This window comes from Magallana gigas, chromosome 3 (assembly GCF_963853765.1).
Source record: "Magallana gigas chromosome 3, xbMagGiga1.1, whole genome shotgun sequence".
Lineage (NCBI taxonomy): Eukaryota > Metazoa > Mollusca > Bivalvia > Ostreida > Ostreidae > Magallana > Magallana gigas.
In genome coordinates this window covers 19,549,669-19,567,816 of record NC_088855.1, presented here as the reverse complement: position 1 = coordinate 19,567,816, position 18,148 = coordinate 19,549,669, and the positions used below count along the sequence as shown (strand labels likewise).

At 34.0% G+C, this 18,148-nt stretch overlaps 2 protein-coding genes across 3 annotated transcripts; one reads left to right on the top strand and one right to left on the bottom strand.

The window, feature by feature from the left end:
- Positions 1 to 404: 404 nt before the first annotated feature.
- LOC105332883 (targeting protein for Xklp2) lies at positions 405 to 7,983 on the bottom strand. Of its 2 annotated transcripts, none has more exons than XM_011435613.4 (13): positions 7,800 to 7,983; positions 7,496 to 7,630; positions 6,439 to 6,544; positions 5,777 to 6,235; positions 5,353 to 5,653; positions 4,978 to 5,137; positions 4,639 to 4,795; positions 4,286 to 4,499; positions 3,908 to 4,012; positions 3,498 to 3,668; positions 2,617 to 2,760; positions 1,978 to 2,089; positions 405 to 1,631 (listed from the first exon to the last, which is right to left on the bottom strand). In XM_011435613.4, the coding sequence occupies exons 1-13, from the start codon at positions 7,900 to 7,902 to the stop codon at positions 1,333 to 1,335; spliced, it is 2,466 nt and encodes an 821-aa protein (XP_011433915.2). In that variant the 5' UTR covers positions 7,903 to 7,983; the 3' UTR covers positions 405 to 1,332. The 2 variants fall into 2 exon arrangements, with proteins under 2 accessions (XP_011433915.2, XP_011433925.2); XM_011435623.4 differs by lacking the exon at positions 3,498 to 3,668 and adding an exon at positions 3,111 to 3,281.
- Positions 7,984 to 8,308: 325 nt separating this feature from the next.
- LOC105332874 (anamorsin homolog) lies at positions 8,309 to 17,110 on the top strand. The gene is made up of 7 exons (XM_011435602.3): positions 8,309 to 8,405; positions 10,040 to 10,219; positions 10,586 to 10,812; positions 10,985 to 11,141; positions 11,403 to 11,543; positions 11,851 to 11,972; positions 16,547 to 17,110. The coding sequence occupies exons 1-7, from the start codon at positions 8,324 to 8,326 to the stop codon at positions 16,658 to 16,660; spliced, it is 1,023 nt and encodes a 340-aa protein (XP_011433904.2). The 5' UTR covers positions 8,309 to 8,323; the 3' UTR covers positions 16,661 to 17,110.
- Positions 17,111 to 18,148: the final 1,038 nt, after the last annotated feature.

The following is an 18,148-nucleotide window of genomic DNA, read 5'->3' as shown; positions in this document are numbered from 1 at the left end:
CTTTTAAGATCCGATTCACTTTTGCAAACGTTTTAACAGCAGATTTAAGGTAATATTACATGTCCAACCATTACAAAAATTTTGATGAACTGGAAGCTGTGACCAACAATATACATGTACCAGCTCTTCAATGCAGGTAATCTTGGTCTGCTTCATAGTTCCCTTGATTTAACCAATTAAAAATGACTGTCAAACCAAGGGTAAACCTTCATAGATCACTAGGAATTATCTCTAAATTTTCAATTCTGCTATAATAACTGATTCCTACCCAAATCTGGCAGCACTGGAGAAGAAGGTTTTTTTTTTCCCTATTGCTGGTCAACTGGTGTCACTTAGCTCTAACAACTCCAGATCTAAGGTTGTCTTTACATTCAAGTGTTACTGTATTTTGAAAAACACACTAATTTGTTTTCAATTTAATCCACTCGTTTATTCATATAAATCGTCTTACATTTGCATAAGATATCGAAATGACAATACACCAGTGAAAACTACATGTTTGCATAAAAGAAAAAAAAGATATATATAAATGTACAGGAATAAAATCAGACACCACAAGTTCCTCTTTCTAATCTGCTCTCTTTTAATCAAGCCCCTAATTGAATTATTTGTAATCCTTGTGTTAAAAGCCAGTTGCACATCATCTAGGGCACATGCATATGCAAGCACTCAACATTGATTAAAAGGTAAAAAGAAGTAATTTAATCAATTTCTACATTTATACACAACTAATTATAATTGTTTGCTTCTGTCTGAAAAAAATGCATACATATCTATGAAGTCAAAATTAAATTAAATCGAACATAAAGAGCAATTAATAAACATGTATTGTCAACACAAAAGAAAAAGTTTCTTTGTGGTGTTGAAAAAAAATCCCATGCAGATATGCATTTGAAAAGTAACTTTAATATTGCCTGAAATCCTAAACATATAAGTTAGTACACTCAATAATCTACTAGTACATGTATATTGAATTTAATCTAATATGAAGAATATGTATGGCATTGTTAATGAGTAAAAACCAATGAAAAAACGAAATACATGTGAACATTAGATAGAGAAATGACAGTAAGATAAAATTAAGAGCGAGATAGAAGATTTAGATTTCATCAGTACAAGGTACATGTATGATACTGTACATCACAAGTCTCTAGCCTCATCAACAACAAAACAATAACCATTTTTTTCCCTTTAAAATGAATGGAATATTAAAAGCACAATTTGTGCACTTAAAAACATGGAAGTGAATTTACAGCTAAAATTTTCAGCATCGTTTTTTACACATTCATTGTAAATGTACATATTTTCACCAGTATAAAAGAGAAAAACAATTTAGAAGCAATTAACTTTGCTTCTCAGTCTGCGGTCTGTTTCGAACTTTGGCGACTCTGCAAATGTCAATGGTCTGTCACTGGGCAGGACTTCCACGGATTTAAAACGTTTGATTGGCTGGGATTTGTGCACAGCTTCTGCCCTCACCTTAGCAACATAGGCTTTTTCCTCCTCCTCTTTTTGTCTTTCTCTCTGTCGCTTGGCTGCTTCTATTTCGGCTTCTCTGGCCTTTTTGTGCATTTCAAAATTCTCTCTTTTGTGCGATCTTTGCTCAGTGTTCAACTCAAATCCACTTATGTCTGTAAGAATGAAAAACGAACAAATAAGCATAACATGAATGTTACAGCCTTCTGAAAAAAGGCTCACAACATAAGTTTCACATATTCAAAAACGTTCACGAACTGCAATAATGTGAGACACCAGTTTATACATGTATGCATGTACATGAGTAAGTTTTTTGGGTTTTTTTAAACCCAGTGAAAAACCTCTCAAGTTGAAAACAAGCTCTTCCATCAAATAATAGCATTTCATAAACCATGTGTATGTAATGTTCATTTTTGGGGCTTTCTATTACTTGTCAATGTACAAGCAGAACAACAAGAAAATTTCTCTTAAAAAAGGCTATAGTTTCGGTATTTACTGTACCTGTGAGAGGCTTTGATGATTTGGCAGGACAGAATGGTTCCTGATGCAGCACTTTGGCTGGGTTGGCTCGAAATTTGGCTTGTTCTTTCAAATGTGTGTTTTCTTCTTCAACCTTAACAGAAAAAAGATTATTGCCTATGAAAACATCTGTAATTGATACAATAGGATATACTGCATGAAACAATCACCAGTCATTATAGAGATCAAATCAAGATATCCTAATTCTCTATGACAAGAACACTCAAAGGCAGATCCAGCGCTGGGCTATTTATATACATACACATATAGTGCCATTAGCAAATTCCATAAAGGGACAGAGGGGCAAAGTAATGATCAATAAATATAATCTACAATTACTCTGGGCATAGACTGCCATGGAGAGGAAAAGCAAATAAGTGAGTAGATATGAGATCTTGGGAAATCAGAATTTAAAAAAGAAACCTTTAAACAACAGTTAGTTTTAAGGTATTTGACATTTTGCATGTTCAATGTGACTGAGAATATCATGTACCGTAATCAGTATTGAATTTTTGCTAGTTTTGACCATTTATAAGATTACATGCACATGTACATTTGAAATGTTCCCAACCAGTTTCAAATTCTTGCTTAACAGATTTTATTAAAAGTTTCATTAAAAACCTTTTGACTAAATTCCTGCAGTCTTTTGACTCCCCTCTCATCGAGTTCCAGCTGGAAGGGCTCAGGTATGGTGACAGGTTTAGTTTTCTTGGGAGGAAGAGCGTCCTCTCCCATCGGTAGAGGCTGGGCATGGAACTCCCGCATCTAAAACAGGGGTGAATTTTTTATTCAAGCTCTAATTATTAAGTCTATTGCATGTTTAGACTATATATTTGAATGTGCGTAAAAAAAATGAGAGAAATGTTAGTACATGTTTTATTGATTATAAAAGCTTAATAGGAAAAATGAAGATAGAAAAATAAACTATATTAGAACAAAATGAAAGAAAGACAGAAAAAAGCATAAACACACACACTAGTAGCAGTTTTACAGAATGTGTCTTAAAAAACAGAGGCTTGCAAAGAAACCAAGAAACTTATTCAAATATAAATCAAGATAAAAGAACATTGTCAAAAATGAGGGTGAAATAGCCACATGCTTCACACATGTACTACCTTCTTCTCTTCCTCAAAAATTTCCTCAATTTTTTCTTGCTTTCTAACCATGGTAAGTTTGTCTCTCTCCTCGAATGAAAATGGAGTAGGGACCGTACATTTATGATTGAGAGTCGGCTGGAAAGGTACGCCAGAATGGGGGACAGCATGACCCTTTATCACCTTAGAGACCTAGGGGGCACATTCATAAAAAAAAACTGTGTAAGAAAAACAGTATACAAATGGGACCAAATCCAGTGACAAACATTCAAATTTGAAATAAAAAAATTCCACAACTGAAGACAACCATATGAATTATCTATGATAGAAATCAGTTGTAAATTCTTTTCTTCAAATTCAGTCTGTCACTCCTTTTGGTCCCATGCATTTTTACAACATCAAGCTAACCTTGTTTTCCTCTTCAAGATAATGATCAATGACTGCCTTTTTCTGAGCCATTCGAGATTTGTCTCTGTCCTCAAACGTGAAAGGTTGAGGGACAGTGCTCTTGTGGCTCAGATTGGGTTGAAAAGGAACACCATGGTGTGCCACTCGTTTCTTTGATAAACTTTTCTCTATCTGAAATGTGTCATGCATTGAATGAGCTTGCTCAATACCATATCAAATCCTCCACACATTTCTTTCTTAAATGAACTATAATAAAAATATGTACAGATATTATTTTGTCAATCTCCTATGGTAAGGAAAACTTTACATAAGCACACCTAAACCAATATAAGAGTCAATGTTTAAAATACTTTATTTTATCCAATTTAAGGTGAAATTTCTATGATCAATATGACATTGGATACACAAACCTCCTCCTCTTCTTCTTTGGGCATGGGGAGTCGTACACGCTGTCGCAGAGCAAATGCTGGAGATTGAGGCTGGGTCAGAGGAAGTGACTTGGCAGGCTTGACCCCCTGATAGAGAAAAGTATACAATATATGCATGATATGTAATAGAATCAGCTTTTTTAAAAAAACAATTAAAATTTTCACACATGGATTTCTGACTATTTCGTACACGAAAAAGATGTTTTTAACACTGACAGCATATCATGATGATGCATTGATTTCATGTCAATGATGATGCAGTAAGATTGATGATGATGCACTAAAAGTGATGATGATGATGCACTAAGAGTGAGAAAAAGTTAGGAGAGAGAAAAAAACTTTTTTTTGTAGTTATCTTACCACTGGGCCTTCCAATATTTTCTTTGGTGCAGGCTGAGCGTGGAATTCAAACTTTTCCTCAGTGTCAGATTTTAAACTCTTATTCTGAGGTCTCTTGCCACACTCCAAATCAAACTCCTCAAACTTGGTGACAGGCTTAGGAGCAACCTTCTTCACGCCAGTGTTGGGATTGGTCAAGATTCTTTTGTTCACAGGGTGTGCTTTGAATTGATTTCTGAAATAGACACAGAAACATTATAAGAAGTCCAGTATGATCTTGTCAACATACAATTATCACGGCAGTTTACAATTGAATTACATACAAGGTAGTTATGAATGCAACAATACAATTTTTCATTTATTTCTAGACATACTTTTTCATTTCCTCAATTTCCTTTTCTTCAAGGTCTTTTTGACTTGGAACTAAAACAGGCCGTGAACGGGTGGTAGACTCGAAATTCGGGGTTTTTGGCACAGTAAGTCCTGACACAGGGGAGTGAGATTGTATTCGCTTAGCCCTTTCAGGTCCTTCTATTGAAACAAGCATCATAACCTTACAGTCTCTATTATGCATCTTTCAAACACTAAGTTTAAGTTTGAGTTAACCATTTGTTGACGGTCAAAATGTTGGCAATGAAAAAATTCTTAAAAATACATTTTTTTAAAAAAAAGACTTTTGCTCTTTGCTTACTTTATGGATGAGTGTTACTCACTTTTAGATTGAGTATGAAATCTGTCGGGTGTTTGTTTATGGAAGGCCACTAACTGCTCAGCCACGCTCTTGTAGGTCTCCGAGTCTGTCTCAGCTTTTCGTTTTCTTCCTTCAGAAAGCTTAAATGGTTGGGGTTTGGTGGGTACTCTTTCAGCAGGACCCTTTAATAAACAATTTAACCTTACTCAGTGCAAATATTCATGATTATGATTTTGTTCCATATTACCAAAGTTACGGACAACCTCATCAAATATAGGGGGATAATGTACAATATTTCATTTTGTATTGCAGATCAGAAAACCCTAATGCCTGTTTTATTCTCACAGATTTTTCACTTCTAGTTTAATTTCTTTAGCCACATTGGAATAATACATACTGGTGATCGCCCCCTAGAGTTTGATCGAAGAATCCTGACAAAGTCTGCCTTTTTATCAGCACTAGTGTTGTGGGTACTCTGAGATTTCAGACGAGTGTCCGTCTCAAAGTGGAAGTCCTCTGGTTTTGTGGGCTCGGTCTTTGAGTGCACTGGTACATAACCTGAGGATTTCATGGCTGTTTGGTAGGACTTCTGGGCCATCTTCTTTCGTTTGTTGAATTCTGCTTTAATGTTTGCTATTTGCTCCAGCTGCTGTTCTTCACTGCTCTTCACTTTCTCAACCTTTCCAATTGGTTTCCTCCTATGATTATTGACACAAAACTAATATCAAAGCAAGTTTGCAAGACTACCTCATATCTTTTCAACCAAAATAATAGGATTTGAATATAAGGTCAAATGCATCACTAAGCCTATTTATAAGTACCTCATAAATGTTGGAGTGGTGGGAATAGTAAGCTTAGGCATCTTTGACGAGGTTGCTGAAGCCTCGTTTTGTGAGGTGTTCTGGGCGTTGTTACTGGATACACTGGAGGTAGAGGTAGATCTAGTTCTGGAGTGTGAGGCACTATCAGTGGACAAGGTGCGAGCATGGGATCCCTTGGTGGTACTGGCCATAACCCCAGCGCTCCTCCTGACCTGAGACTTGGCTTTCGCAATGCTAGGGTTAGAGATTGTCTTTTCTGGTGGCTTGTTAACAGTTGATACAGCGGCAGACTTAGCAGGATCTGCAGACCGTCTTTTCTGAAGCTGGGGGTTGGGCAAATTTGTGCTCACATTTCTCATGGAATTGGTCCGCTTTAATGACCTTGACCTCCCCCTGGTCTCTGGAGTACTTTCTGATTTTGTCTTAGGGTGAATTGCTTTCATAGGCACAGCAAATTTTCTTGAGGAACATGAAATAAAATAATAGTTAATACTCAACACCCATACATTCCTAATCAAGAACTTGATAAAACTTTGGATTTTTTAAACTTTTCTTTTCTTTCTCTCAAATCATTGAACATTACATGTAACTACAAAATGTGTTTATACTTATTTTCTAATTTGACACACGTATGTGAGGAATTTTTTTTTATGAAATCATACTTGGAGTTAGTATCTGGAACTTTTGATCCATCACCTCCAGCATTTGATGATATGCTTCCAGCTGGCTTATTTATTTTCTTAGGCTGTGCAGGTGTGCTTTTCTTCTCTGTAATCAATTTTAAAAGAATTATCTAATCCTCTCTTTAATTTTACATTAAAATAAATCATTTTTTAAAAAGTATATTTAAAACACACTTTTAATTAATGTACATCCCGACTTGTATGAGTTCTTAAAACATAGAAACCCCATAGTTCCTCTCCTATCTGGCCATGGTTGCATGAGACAGAAATATCTTGTAGTTTATTGAAATATTGACCAATGCATGTAGAGCATTGATGGAGATTGACCTTTGAAGTGACCTTTTATCATCCACTGCATTTAAATATAATGTAACAGACGACATGTGGAATGTGGATATTCAAGTTAACAATACTGTAGATTCATTATTTTTTTTTTACGTGAGTACTTAATTTTGTGATTCATCGGTTTTGCATCAAATCGCTAGAATTTAAAATGCCAAATTTTTATCATAATTCCAAATAGTTTACATCTGTGGAAAAATAAAGGGAGATTTTAAAATCTGTGAGTTGTGCTTCTGGAGATTTTACAGATATTAGTTTGTTTATTTATAATTAGGAATATACAGTCCTAGCTTATGTATTCTAGCAGTCATGGAAGGAAAGAGCTATGTGGCCTCTGGACCATTGCTTGAGATGATGTACAAACCCTTGCGCAAAAACTGTTCTAACACTACACACAATAGTTCCAATCAAAGATTTCAATAGAGAACAGACATCTTTTCATAACATTTTAAGCTTATTCTCCAAATTCCTGACCCAATATCATGAATATGTCTATCAATTACAAAACAAACTGTTGGACTAATTCACTACTGGCAACGACTAATTCTCGTCCAGAACCATTTCTTGCCAGTGCATTGTTACATCATTCTATTAACTCATATAATTATATACAAAACCTGATGTTAATGCCCTGGCAAGAAATGGTACTGGGATTGGAGGATTAGTCACACCCCATTACCATATTTATAACTACCTGTTGCTTCTGGTAAATTTTTGTCATTCTTAGGAGTTGCACACATAGACCTTGTCAAGCGACGAGCCTCAGGAGTGGATGCACAAGTTACATCATTGATTAAGGGAATTGTGTTCCCTACCTCATTTTGTCGATCTGATGTATATGAATAGAAATAACATGTAGGGTTACTATGATCTGGTGGTTTTGGTAATTATCCTAATTAATCTTAGGCTTCATGAGAAAGATAAAATTTTAAATAATGGGGAAAATAAAATCAAAAATAACATTGATTTGGTTATTTTAATTAACCGATAATACTTACCAAACCATGCATCTGCGTTTGGGTCATCTTCACCAGCTGCAAAGTCAACGTATTGTGGAGCATTGTACTCCCAAACATCATCACCCAAAATGTCCATAGACATATTTATTTATTTTTACTGCATTAGCCCCTTACACAAAAATTCAATCTACCGCCTATGAGACGTCCTTTCCAAATTAACCAATCAGGTATCAGTTCGTATTTGGAATTTTGTCCGTGTTTTGTTCTACATTGTTTTGATCATGAATACATCTACATGAGAAAATATTGATAAATTATTGTTGAAAACAATATTTAAAATACTTTTATTTCTATATATTTTACAAATATTACAGCATGTGAAATGAAATATTCGGATAAAAACGGATAATTCTATATTGCGATTCTATATGTTGTAAATATGTAAAGTGTCGCTTAAAAACAAAATTCGATACAAATGAATATTTTTTTAATTTTCACGATGAATGAGTATCAAATTGCAATAATTAAAACCTAAAAAGTTTTCGAACGAATTCCCGTTTTAAATGATTATTCCATACCATACTTATTCCTCTATTTTGAGATCTCAGGTCAAGGTTGTATTTCACTTCCGGTTAAATTCGTCAGGTAATGAAATGTCATACTGAAAGAAAAGTTGTTAATAAATCTATACACCGGTGTCAATTTAGGAACTCTCTTTCTGTGATAATTAGGGTCCTCTAGTAATAGGCTAATGTGTACTATTCCATCAGAGATTATGTCAAGTGTAATTATAGTAATCTTTGTATCAGCATTCATGATGAATTATGAATAGGCCTATATAGCTATCAAACTTTTAATTCTTTTCTTTAAAGTCATCAATAGGTTGTATTTTCAACATATTGTCATTTTTTGCAGAAATATTATGGTAAAGTTTATTCATTTATCTAAATGTCAGTTTTTTGATATGTGTAAAAAAGTAGGAGTATCGAGTACTGACTAGAAAGAATATTAAAGAAAGAAAGATTATAATTTTACTGTAACCAGGCTACGCTCAGGTCACAGTAAGAATTTGTCCCACATACTTGCAATGTAGCAGCCGTGAAGCGGATCAGCTTCGATCGCGTCGATTTTTAGTTTGTTAAAAATATCTGCAGAGGAAAAACACATTTTTATACGTTACAAACCTTTTTGAAAATGCTTATGTAGTATAGTCCACAAAAATCCATTTAATGAGTCGTACCAAGGCATTTTGTTAAAAAATGTGTTTGAATTTGCCTGCCATTTTGTTGGAAATTGCACTCGGAATATCTTGGAATTTATCATTAACATGGCGACCATAAACAGTGAATTTTCAAATGTGATTTAAAAGTGGCAGCGATTTCGTTGCAAAAACAGTTAATGTGGTAATATGGGATTATAAAAGAGCAACATTGTAGGTATTTGAGACCAATCATATGAAAATTTAGGCGAGATACAGCGTGATATAATTTTTTATTTGCTACGAAGCGAGTATATGGGACAAATTCTATCGTTAAACTGGGTCCGTAGGACATCTGTCATTTTAATGATAGAACATTCTATCTAAGTACTGACCACAAGTAAAAGCTAAGGTCGAATCCAAGACTCTTCAATTAAAAAACCAATGCTCAACCGATTGAGCAAGTGGCACTAGTTATTGCTAATAGGAATATCGCCTTGGCGGTACTGAGCCTATTATGTACTTCTTATACACACTATCACATTTGAATGTCAGAATTGATTGAAAAGTTGTGGAATGCCTTCATATAGGTATATATAGGTTAAATTAAGAGATTAAGTCTGAGCTGCTAAGAGAAAAAGCTTTGAAAAGATAAATATTTTACTCATCCTTATAGATATGAAATGTGTGGTATACCTACATTACAAATTTTGGCAAGCACTTGCAAGCACCTGCTTTGTTGACACCCCTCAGATGTAGCTTTATTTCACAAGAAATAATTGCTCAAGTGCAACCAATTAAAATATGTCAAAAAACTCTTATTTGTACTATTGTATTTTACAATAAATGAACAAACTAGTCATTTACACAATTAAAATTTTGATCTTTTGACCTTTTTTTCAATTTATATATGAAATGAATATACATGTAAGTCTATTAATTATTTTAAAGCCCAGGGACTGGTGTATATCAATCAATTGTTTAGATATACAAGTTTTGAGTAATAGTATGATTATATTAACAAGGTTGTTTAATTCCACAATAGTGGTACATTAAATCTATTTCCATTGTTATTTTTCAGAAGAAAAAAGAAACATGAAAATGGCAGAGAATTTAGATATTTCTGCTGGACAGAAGATACTTTTACTTTGGTCAGGAAATCAAGCTGTTGAGAAACTGCAACAAGTGGTTGAGGAACTCAAAGCTAAAGTAGGAGAAACAGGCAAAGTCCAGGTGGAAAATATTGAAAGATTAGCATTATGTAAGTTGCATATTATGATTTTTATCAGAATTGGTTTTGATTTCAACTGCTTATTTAAAGAAATATTAGGAGATATGTTTAAAAACTAGTTCTTGTTTAATATTAATGAACAAAAGTACTGTGTCAAAATTTCCTGTGAGAAAATTCAAATTCTTTAAGAAATACCTTAGTGTCAACTTTTTTGATATATGTGCATGTCCTTACAAAGTCTCATTGTATCATGAAAGACTTTGATTCTTTGTGAAACATATGTAAACTATGATTAGCATCAAAACACTTTTGTCACAAATGCTACCGCGGTAACTTAAAGTTGCCTGAGTTGAGTTACAAAGTCATATTTCATCAAATTTTCTTTTTTGATTTCAGCATCATACCAAGATTCTTCATTTGACGCAGCCATTTCTGGTTTGATACAGCCATGTTCATACCTTCACACGACTGATTCTCTGGGAGAGATCTGTCGCATTCTTAAACCAAATGGAAGTTTGATAGTTCAGGAACCAGTCAATGAATCCACAGAGAACGGACAGCTTAAGGCGAAAGACAAACTTATCTCTACCATCAAACTCTCTGGATTTGTTGATATATCCCAGGTATAAATAAGATTTTTTTGCTGCCTTTAATATCATTTGAGATGAATGTGGAAAAATTCAGAATTTGCAACGGGTTAGGTATTGTAAATTTTGTGGGTATGTCTTACATGATAATTACATGATAATTAATATTTACATACTGAAAAAAAGCTCATCAAATTTATCTTTACAGCCAGAAAAAGTTGAAATATCAGCAGATGATGTAAAAAGTATACAAAACTCTCTCTCCTTAACAAAAGAATTCCAAGTCATTAAGATAACCTCCAAAAAGCCAAATTATGAAGTGGGATCAACTTCACAGCTTAAAATTTCATTTGGAAAGAAGAAAGGTATGGAATGTTGCTGTTTGATTTTTTAAAGGTTTAATTCTATTGGAATAATTCTAAAAAAATTACATTGTATGTTGAATTTTAACATTTTTATTATTATGTACCAGTATACTGATTGTAGAATCCCATTTATTTATAAGGAATGAAGAAAATTAAACCAAAGTTTATCCAAATGAGAAAAAAAAGAATAATCCATGAAGTTCAAAAGTTTTCAATAGTAAGTTGTACCATAGTCAGCTTTGTTTGCTATTTTTCTTTCAGTGGATAAATCACAAGAGGAGGTAGCCAAGGTGTGGACCTTGTCAGCATCCGACATGTTGGATGATGAAGTGGAGTTGGTGGATGATGATGCTTTGTTGGATGAAGACGACCTCAAGAAGCCAGATCCCTCATCACTCAAAGGTAAAGTTTTTTTAATTTGTTTGTTGGGATGATAGTATACATGATGATATATTGAACCCGAATTAGATATACACTGTGTAAATTTTCTTTATAAAGTCTGCTGTAAATACCAGATACCTGTAGTATAGAGAATTTTTTTTTTTTAATTGTGTGTTTCCATGAAAAGCTGGTTTCATAAACATGCACTAGTGCTTAAAGTGAGGTACCTGTAAACATAGTTGATACTTGCTAATGTGAAAGAATATTTGGATAACAGTTTAACAGTTTTGAGTTCATAGGTAGTAATAGGGTTTTTTTGTCACTTCAGCAACCTGTGGTGATGGTCCAAAGAAGAAGAAAGCATGTAAAAACTGTACTTGTGGTTTGTCTGATGAACTGGAAGCGGAGGCCAAAACCAAGAAAAAGACAGCAACCTCAGCCTGTGGAAGTGTAAGTATTTCACTGAATCACATTCATTGAGCACTCTGCCTTCATATTCAAAATGGACCCAGTGGTGTTATTTCCAATTCAAAATGCTTTCACATTTTTTCCCCTTTCCCCTTTTTCGACAATTGGAATTGGAATTCTGGTTTTAAAGGACGAACATTTTTACCAGGTGGTAAATCTCAGGTGAGGGCGGGGCTTAATTTCTAGAGGTGTGAAAGCCTCCAGGGCTTGCAGTCTTCCTGCGGTCGTGAACGCTGCTAATCACTATACACAGGAAGCAAATTAATACACAGGAAATAAATAATTAGTCAGAATTGTTCTTAGTTTGAATATGTTATTGTTCTAATGACTATACGAAGCGATTTTATACAGAAATGTTTTGCGTCGTCCCAATTTTCTCTAAGCACACGTGTGTAAAGTACAATTGAAAAAAATTCAGTAAATTAATTCTGCTTTAAAAATATAAGTCGGTACATTGTGTAACTTTAGCCCTTGACATTGTTTAGGAAGGTAATTTTAATAAATATAATTGTATAAGAAAACCATACGATCAGTTGGAATGTGGAATGTAAAGGTAGCCATTACACGGTGAGAATTAATGGAGTTCGTTTTCCATGGAGTGACGTTTTCGTGCGAGTGTAGTACCAGTAAATACAGCTTTAGTAGCTCAGAAGAGTGTACCGGTATATGCCTTGGAGCTGCTCATGCATCTTCGTAGAATTTATTAGATCACATGCATTCAACATGATTGAAATATAAATTACGTATTTTCAATTACTGAATAATTATTTTTCATAAACAATGTTAATACTGGTAATGTTAAAAATTCAATTTTTAATCCCCCTTTTAATACATGACGGAAGATATCAAAGATAACGTTGTTAATTGCTAGTAAACAGAAATCCGCGGACCTGGCAAGATTATGCTCGGACGATCACGTCAATCAAACTGGGTGCTATTGTTTCAAACTTGATTGACAAGCGGCATCTTTTTGAAGTTTGTACAGGTAAAAAAGGGGGCGTTTGTAAAATGTTCTGCCTTTAAAGAAAGGATGGCAACACATATAGCATTAGTATATCAAGCATTTGAAATGGTTACCATTGGAAATAAATTTTTTTTAACAAACCTTGATACTGTGGAATCATTTTATTTGCGGGGTCAATGCTCATGGGTAGCCAAAGTTTTCTTGGTTCGTGGGGATGTAATTTCGTTGGTAGCAAGTTCTACTTCATAAATAAATATTAAACAAATCCTTGTATATACGCTTGTGGGGAAGGGTTACCCATGAAAGCCATGAACATTGGTCCCCCACAAACAATAATGATTCCACAGTGATTGATTCATTTTTGCCTATCATTTATAAACTTGAAAGATGAAGGGCTATTTGGACAGAAATATAATATGGACGACGTTGTGCTTTTCTTTATTACTATTCTTAATGAAGTAGCAGCATACTGCAAAAGTGGTTAATTAACACTTTTAGCAAGCTTTAAAATTTGAAAATTTTCCAATATGTTTAAGTACCATTTGATAATGCTCTCTTTTCAAAGGAATTTATATGATTTTTTTTTGTCATGATGATGTATTCATACGCTACAAAAAATACTACAATTCCAACGGTAATAAGAAACGAGTAAATTTTTTTATTCTTTAATGAATTGCTGTTTTGTCTGTGGGTTATTTATTCTGTACCAGCAGCCAATCAGCGGTAATCTGAATCCACCGATTAGGAAATCTGTGGTTAGAGGGCCAGTAAGAAACTTTGTGGTCAGGGACGGGTATTGTTTATTCTCAGTGCAAATGTCAAAATTGAATGTTACCCGATCTTAGAAAACACGCCAGAAAGGATGTGATAATATCAATGTTTACATTTGATTAAAGTTTTAATCTTTACATATATAGATGTACTAGTAAACAGAATTACTCAACAGAGGGTAGTATTGCTAAAATATTGCACAAGAGTTATCTTCCTTGGACTTCAGATTGTTTTGGAACCCCCATTGCTGCTTGTCGCCTTAAGAATTATTTCCCTTTTCATAAAGTACGTCGCCGACATATAAGATTGTTGAATAATTATGAATCTTATATTTAACAATTTTTTGATAAGAAGGATATCAGATTAGGAAGTTGTATAAAATTGACAGATCTTTTTTTTTTTGTTACTTCCAATATCTTCCCAATAAGAGGTTATTGATATTTGGGATTTTCCATCATGGAAATGACATAATTTTAGCCAGTGTTTTCAATTATTTTCAATGCATAGACAGCATTCAACACCAATTTTTATGCCCCAACCATAAGATAGTCGCGACATTTAAAAAATGTTGTGCCTTTTCATAGGTGTCATTCCATCTCCTTTCTGTCCTGACAGTTTCAAGACTTCTGTGTGTTGTTTGCATACATTGAACTGGTTTTTTGACGGGGTTTTTTACACTGATAATCATATAAGGAAGTTGTTTGATTTTCACATAATCCAAATTCAGCAGGAATACCAGTATTGCCCTTGGACTTTGAACATTTTCAAATATTCAGAGATTTTTAGGCCTACTTTTCACTCTAGTTGCATTTATCTGACTGATTTCTGGTGCATATCTCCTTCTTGATAACTGAAGTTACCCTTAACATGCACATTGGCAGGCATTCATGGCATATTTAGCAGACAGGTCTACCGTTATTTGAATCACCAGGATTTATTAGATGTTTTATACATGGACATTTTTTGAAAATTATGTCAGGGCTTGCTTGCTCTCTGTTTTCTAAAGCTACGGTTAACCTTGTCTACATGGATCTTGCTTTCTTTCATTTTTTTTTCTTAATGGATTTTGCAAACTGTATCATATATTTTAACAAAGTCAGAGACTTTCATTTGTAAAACTAATTCTGTACCAGTTTGTGCATTACGTAGTAAGGAACCCACTGAAATACCTTGCTTGGACTTTAGTAAAAGTGATCTTAATTATGTTTAAAACAAAACTCCATGTCTAGTTAGATGTCGATTATTATTATGAACCTGTGCTATTTCTGAAGGTTTCATTTTCCTCTTCAAATTTGCTTACATGTTAACATTTGGATCCTTTGGCGTAATGAAAACTAAAGTCATTCTCCACAGATGAGGGCAACTGATTTGAATACCACCCCCCCCCCCCCCCTCCCCAAGCAAGAGAATTTCTGAGGGTAACATTGAAAGTACACAAAATGAAAAATGTTCTAATTAAAGTAAAGCAAAGCAAAATAGCAGCTAGGCTACTCCACCCAAATAAAGAAGAATAGTAAATGTTGACACATGGAGTGAATATGATTAAATAATGAAACCCCCATTATTATTTTAACAATCGAACATTTTATCTATGTGATTCTGTTGTCATTTCTGTTGTTTAGTTTTTTTCCATCACATTTCAATGTTCCATGTATTCTTTAGATGGAAATTCTAATTTTCGGAAAGCAATCAGTTTCTTTTATTGTAATAGATTTGTTTTGAGTTTGGACTACAACCTTTTTAGACAAAGTGACATACACAATCACAAGTGGTGCAGTGTCTACCAAATAACAAATGTACTCAGTACGCTCTGGGCCTATTAAGTCATTAAATTCTTCAGATCTAAAGTTTCAGAAGAACAGCCTGGGCTTGAAGTCTCCTAAAACAAAGGGGGGTTCTGTAGTGGCTGGTAGTCCAAACTCTAGAGTTCTCCATATTTATGCTTGTGTACACATTTTTTGAATTGAAGAGGTGGGGTTGGTATTTTGAAGGTCAGGAAAATGTTTTAAGTTACACAAGAAATTGTATAAACAAAGTAAATACAGACTTGATAATTATTTATTAAGATGTATTGTATATTTATATTGAATATATACATTTTAAGAAATTATGATAAAATTGATGGCCTGTCAAAGTTGAGTATCGATGGATAATTGTCTCTTATGTAGTTCAGTCTATCCCTTTTCTCTTTTATTTGAGTTCTATAATTGATCCAGTTAAAGGTTATAGATCCCCTGTGTTCTGGTTTTGAGATTTCATCAAGGTAAACAATTGGTTTTGATGTGGTTGCAGGTGGATTGGGTTAATTGGTTTTCATGTGGTTGGGGTTGACTTGGGTTCAATTTGCCATAGACAGACAGAGTGGGATCTATTTTTTTTTTCATTATGATTGCTGATGTTCTTTCTGAAGAGATTTTTGTTGTTATTATATTCAGTAATAAAAAAAACAATTTATTTTCAGCACATTTAAGTATTTAACACAAAAATGCTCTTTTTCATTCACTTGAAACGGTTTTAATGAAAGAGGGGGAGAAAATTTTTATTCTTATGTATAGACAGGAAAGAAAATACAAAAAAAGTTGTGATGTAAACTCACTAACACACTTATTCTTTGAAAAAGCATTCAACTTATCCTCGATTCAGGTTCTTCAATGCAACAAAGAATCATGTCTTCAATGCGCATTCATCTTGTGCAGTATGTGCATGGATATCCACTTTACGTAATTGACATTAGGTCAAGCAGGTGTGAGTCAGTGCCAGAATATAAATACAGCTGCTTGTTATTTGATGTCAAGTAGCCGTTTCCTCTTTCTATTTTCAGTGCTATCTGGGCGATGCGTTTCGATGTGCGAGCTGTCCTTACCTGGGTATGCCAGCCTTCAAACCTGGCGAGAAAGTGACTTTATCAGGGACCCAGCTAAAGGCTGATGCGTGACAGACTTAAGCGGAATTCTTGGATGTGATATTTCTTCCCTTTTCAGTACATGGAGGGACCTTTTATATGAAAGTCTGATCTTTTTTAGAAAAAAAAAAAATCTTGAACTTCTAAATAATGGGCCCAACTAAAGCAAAATACATGTACATGAAGTTTTAAATGTTGTTTACCATTTATTGGAATGTAAATGTCCAAAAAGAAGAACATTAACATTTTTAGATAGAGGAAATTTGGATTTTGTTTTAAGAAGTATTCATGTAATGGTGGCCTTAATGAAGGTTTTAGGCTTGTTAACATGATTGTTGAATGAGTGATCAGACTTTCAGCAAGACGATGTTAAAGAATTTTTCAAATGTTTTAAGCTCATCAATTATGTTTGGCTCGCAAAATATGATCTAAAATTAAGAATTATGATGTATTTGTCTTCAAAATGAATCTGTGTAAAATCAGGCTTCATTGTTATGTTTTCATAATATTTACAAAAGTTCAGCGAGTTCAGCTGATATGACTGACTAATTGATTAATCAGTTTGTGTCATCAAAGGGGGGTGAAAACAAGCTACTGTAATACACTATTAGCAATGTTTTTATGATCTCATCTGAATTATCCATTGAAAGATTTACTATAAACAATGACAAAACCTTTGAGTTTATAGTCATTGATTTTTGAAGGAGGTAAATAACTCGCTGTCTGACTATACAGTGTACTGCCAAATAAAGGCTTGGTAGTGGGAGGGTATTAATACATTTGTACCAGGAAAAACTCCTACACTGGACTTTTATATATAAGAAAAAAGCCTCATCGGTATAGGTATAAATGCAATAAAGATTGACACATTATCAGTTATTTCAGAGACACCCTGCAGGTAATAAGTTGTTTTCAGTTTTTCAGAATGTCGTTTTCACTGTTCTTTAATTTCCTTATCAATCTATTTTTGATGGGTTTTTTTCCTATTTATCTGGGATTGATAGGTAATTTCACCCTCTCCGTACCCCTCCCCCCTGCCCAATATACCCTTGGCAAGATTTATACAGGTGATGGATAGCTAGTTATGTCCGGATTCAAAAAATGTCACATTGCACCCACAACTGATGAATTTATTGGCTAATATAGTCTAAATATTTAATGATTGGAGACAGAAAGTATAAAACAAAATAAGAAAAATGAAAGAAGAGATCAATCACGTTGAAAAAAATGTTAGATTTGTAGACACAACACCCCCAACCACCAACAACCAAACACCCAACACCCCCCCCCCCCCCAAAAAAAAAAAAAATAAATAAACAAAGCAAAAGGGTGGATGGGTAGGTTAATTTATCTTCTCTACAGTAACTTTTAAATGATATAAAAATGGTAGAATTAAACTATGATTTTGATTTGATTAATTTCTGTTGAAAATATGAGAGAAGACAAAGGGTTGGGAGGGGGGGGGGGGTTGTTGTTGTCAATCGTTTTTACTATTATTTTCAGTATCGCGTCAATTCTGCA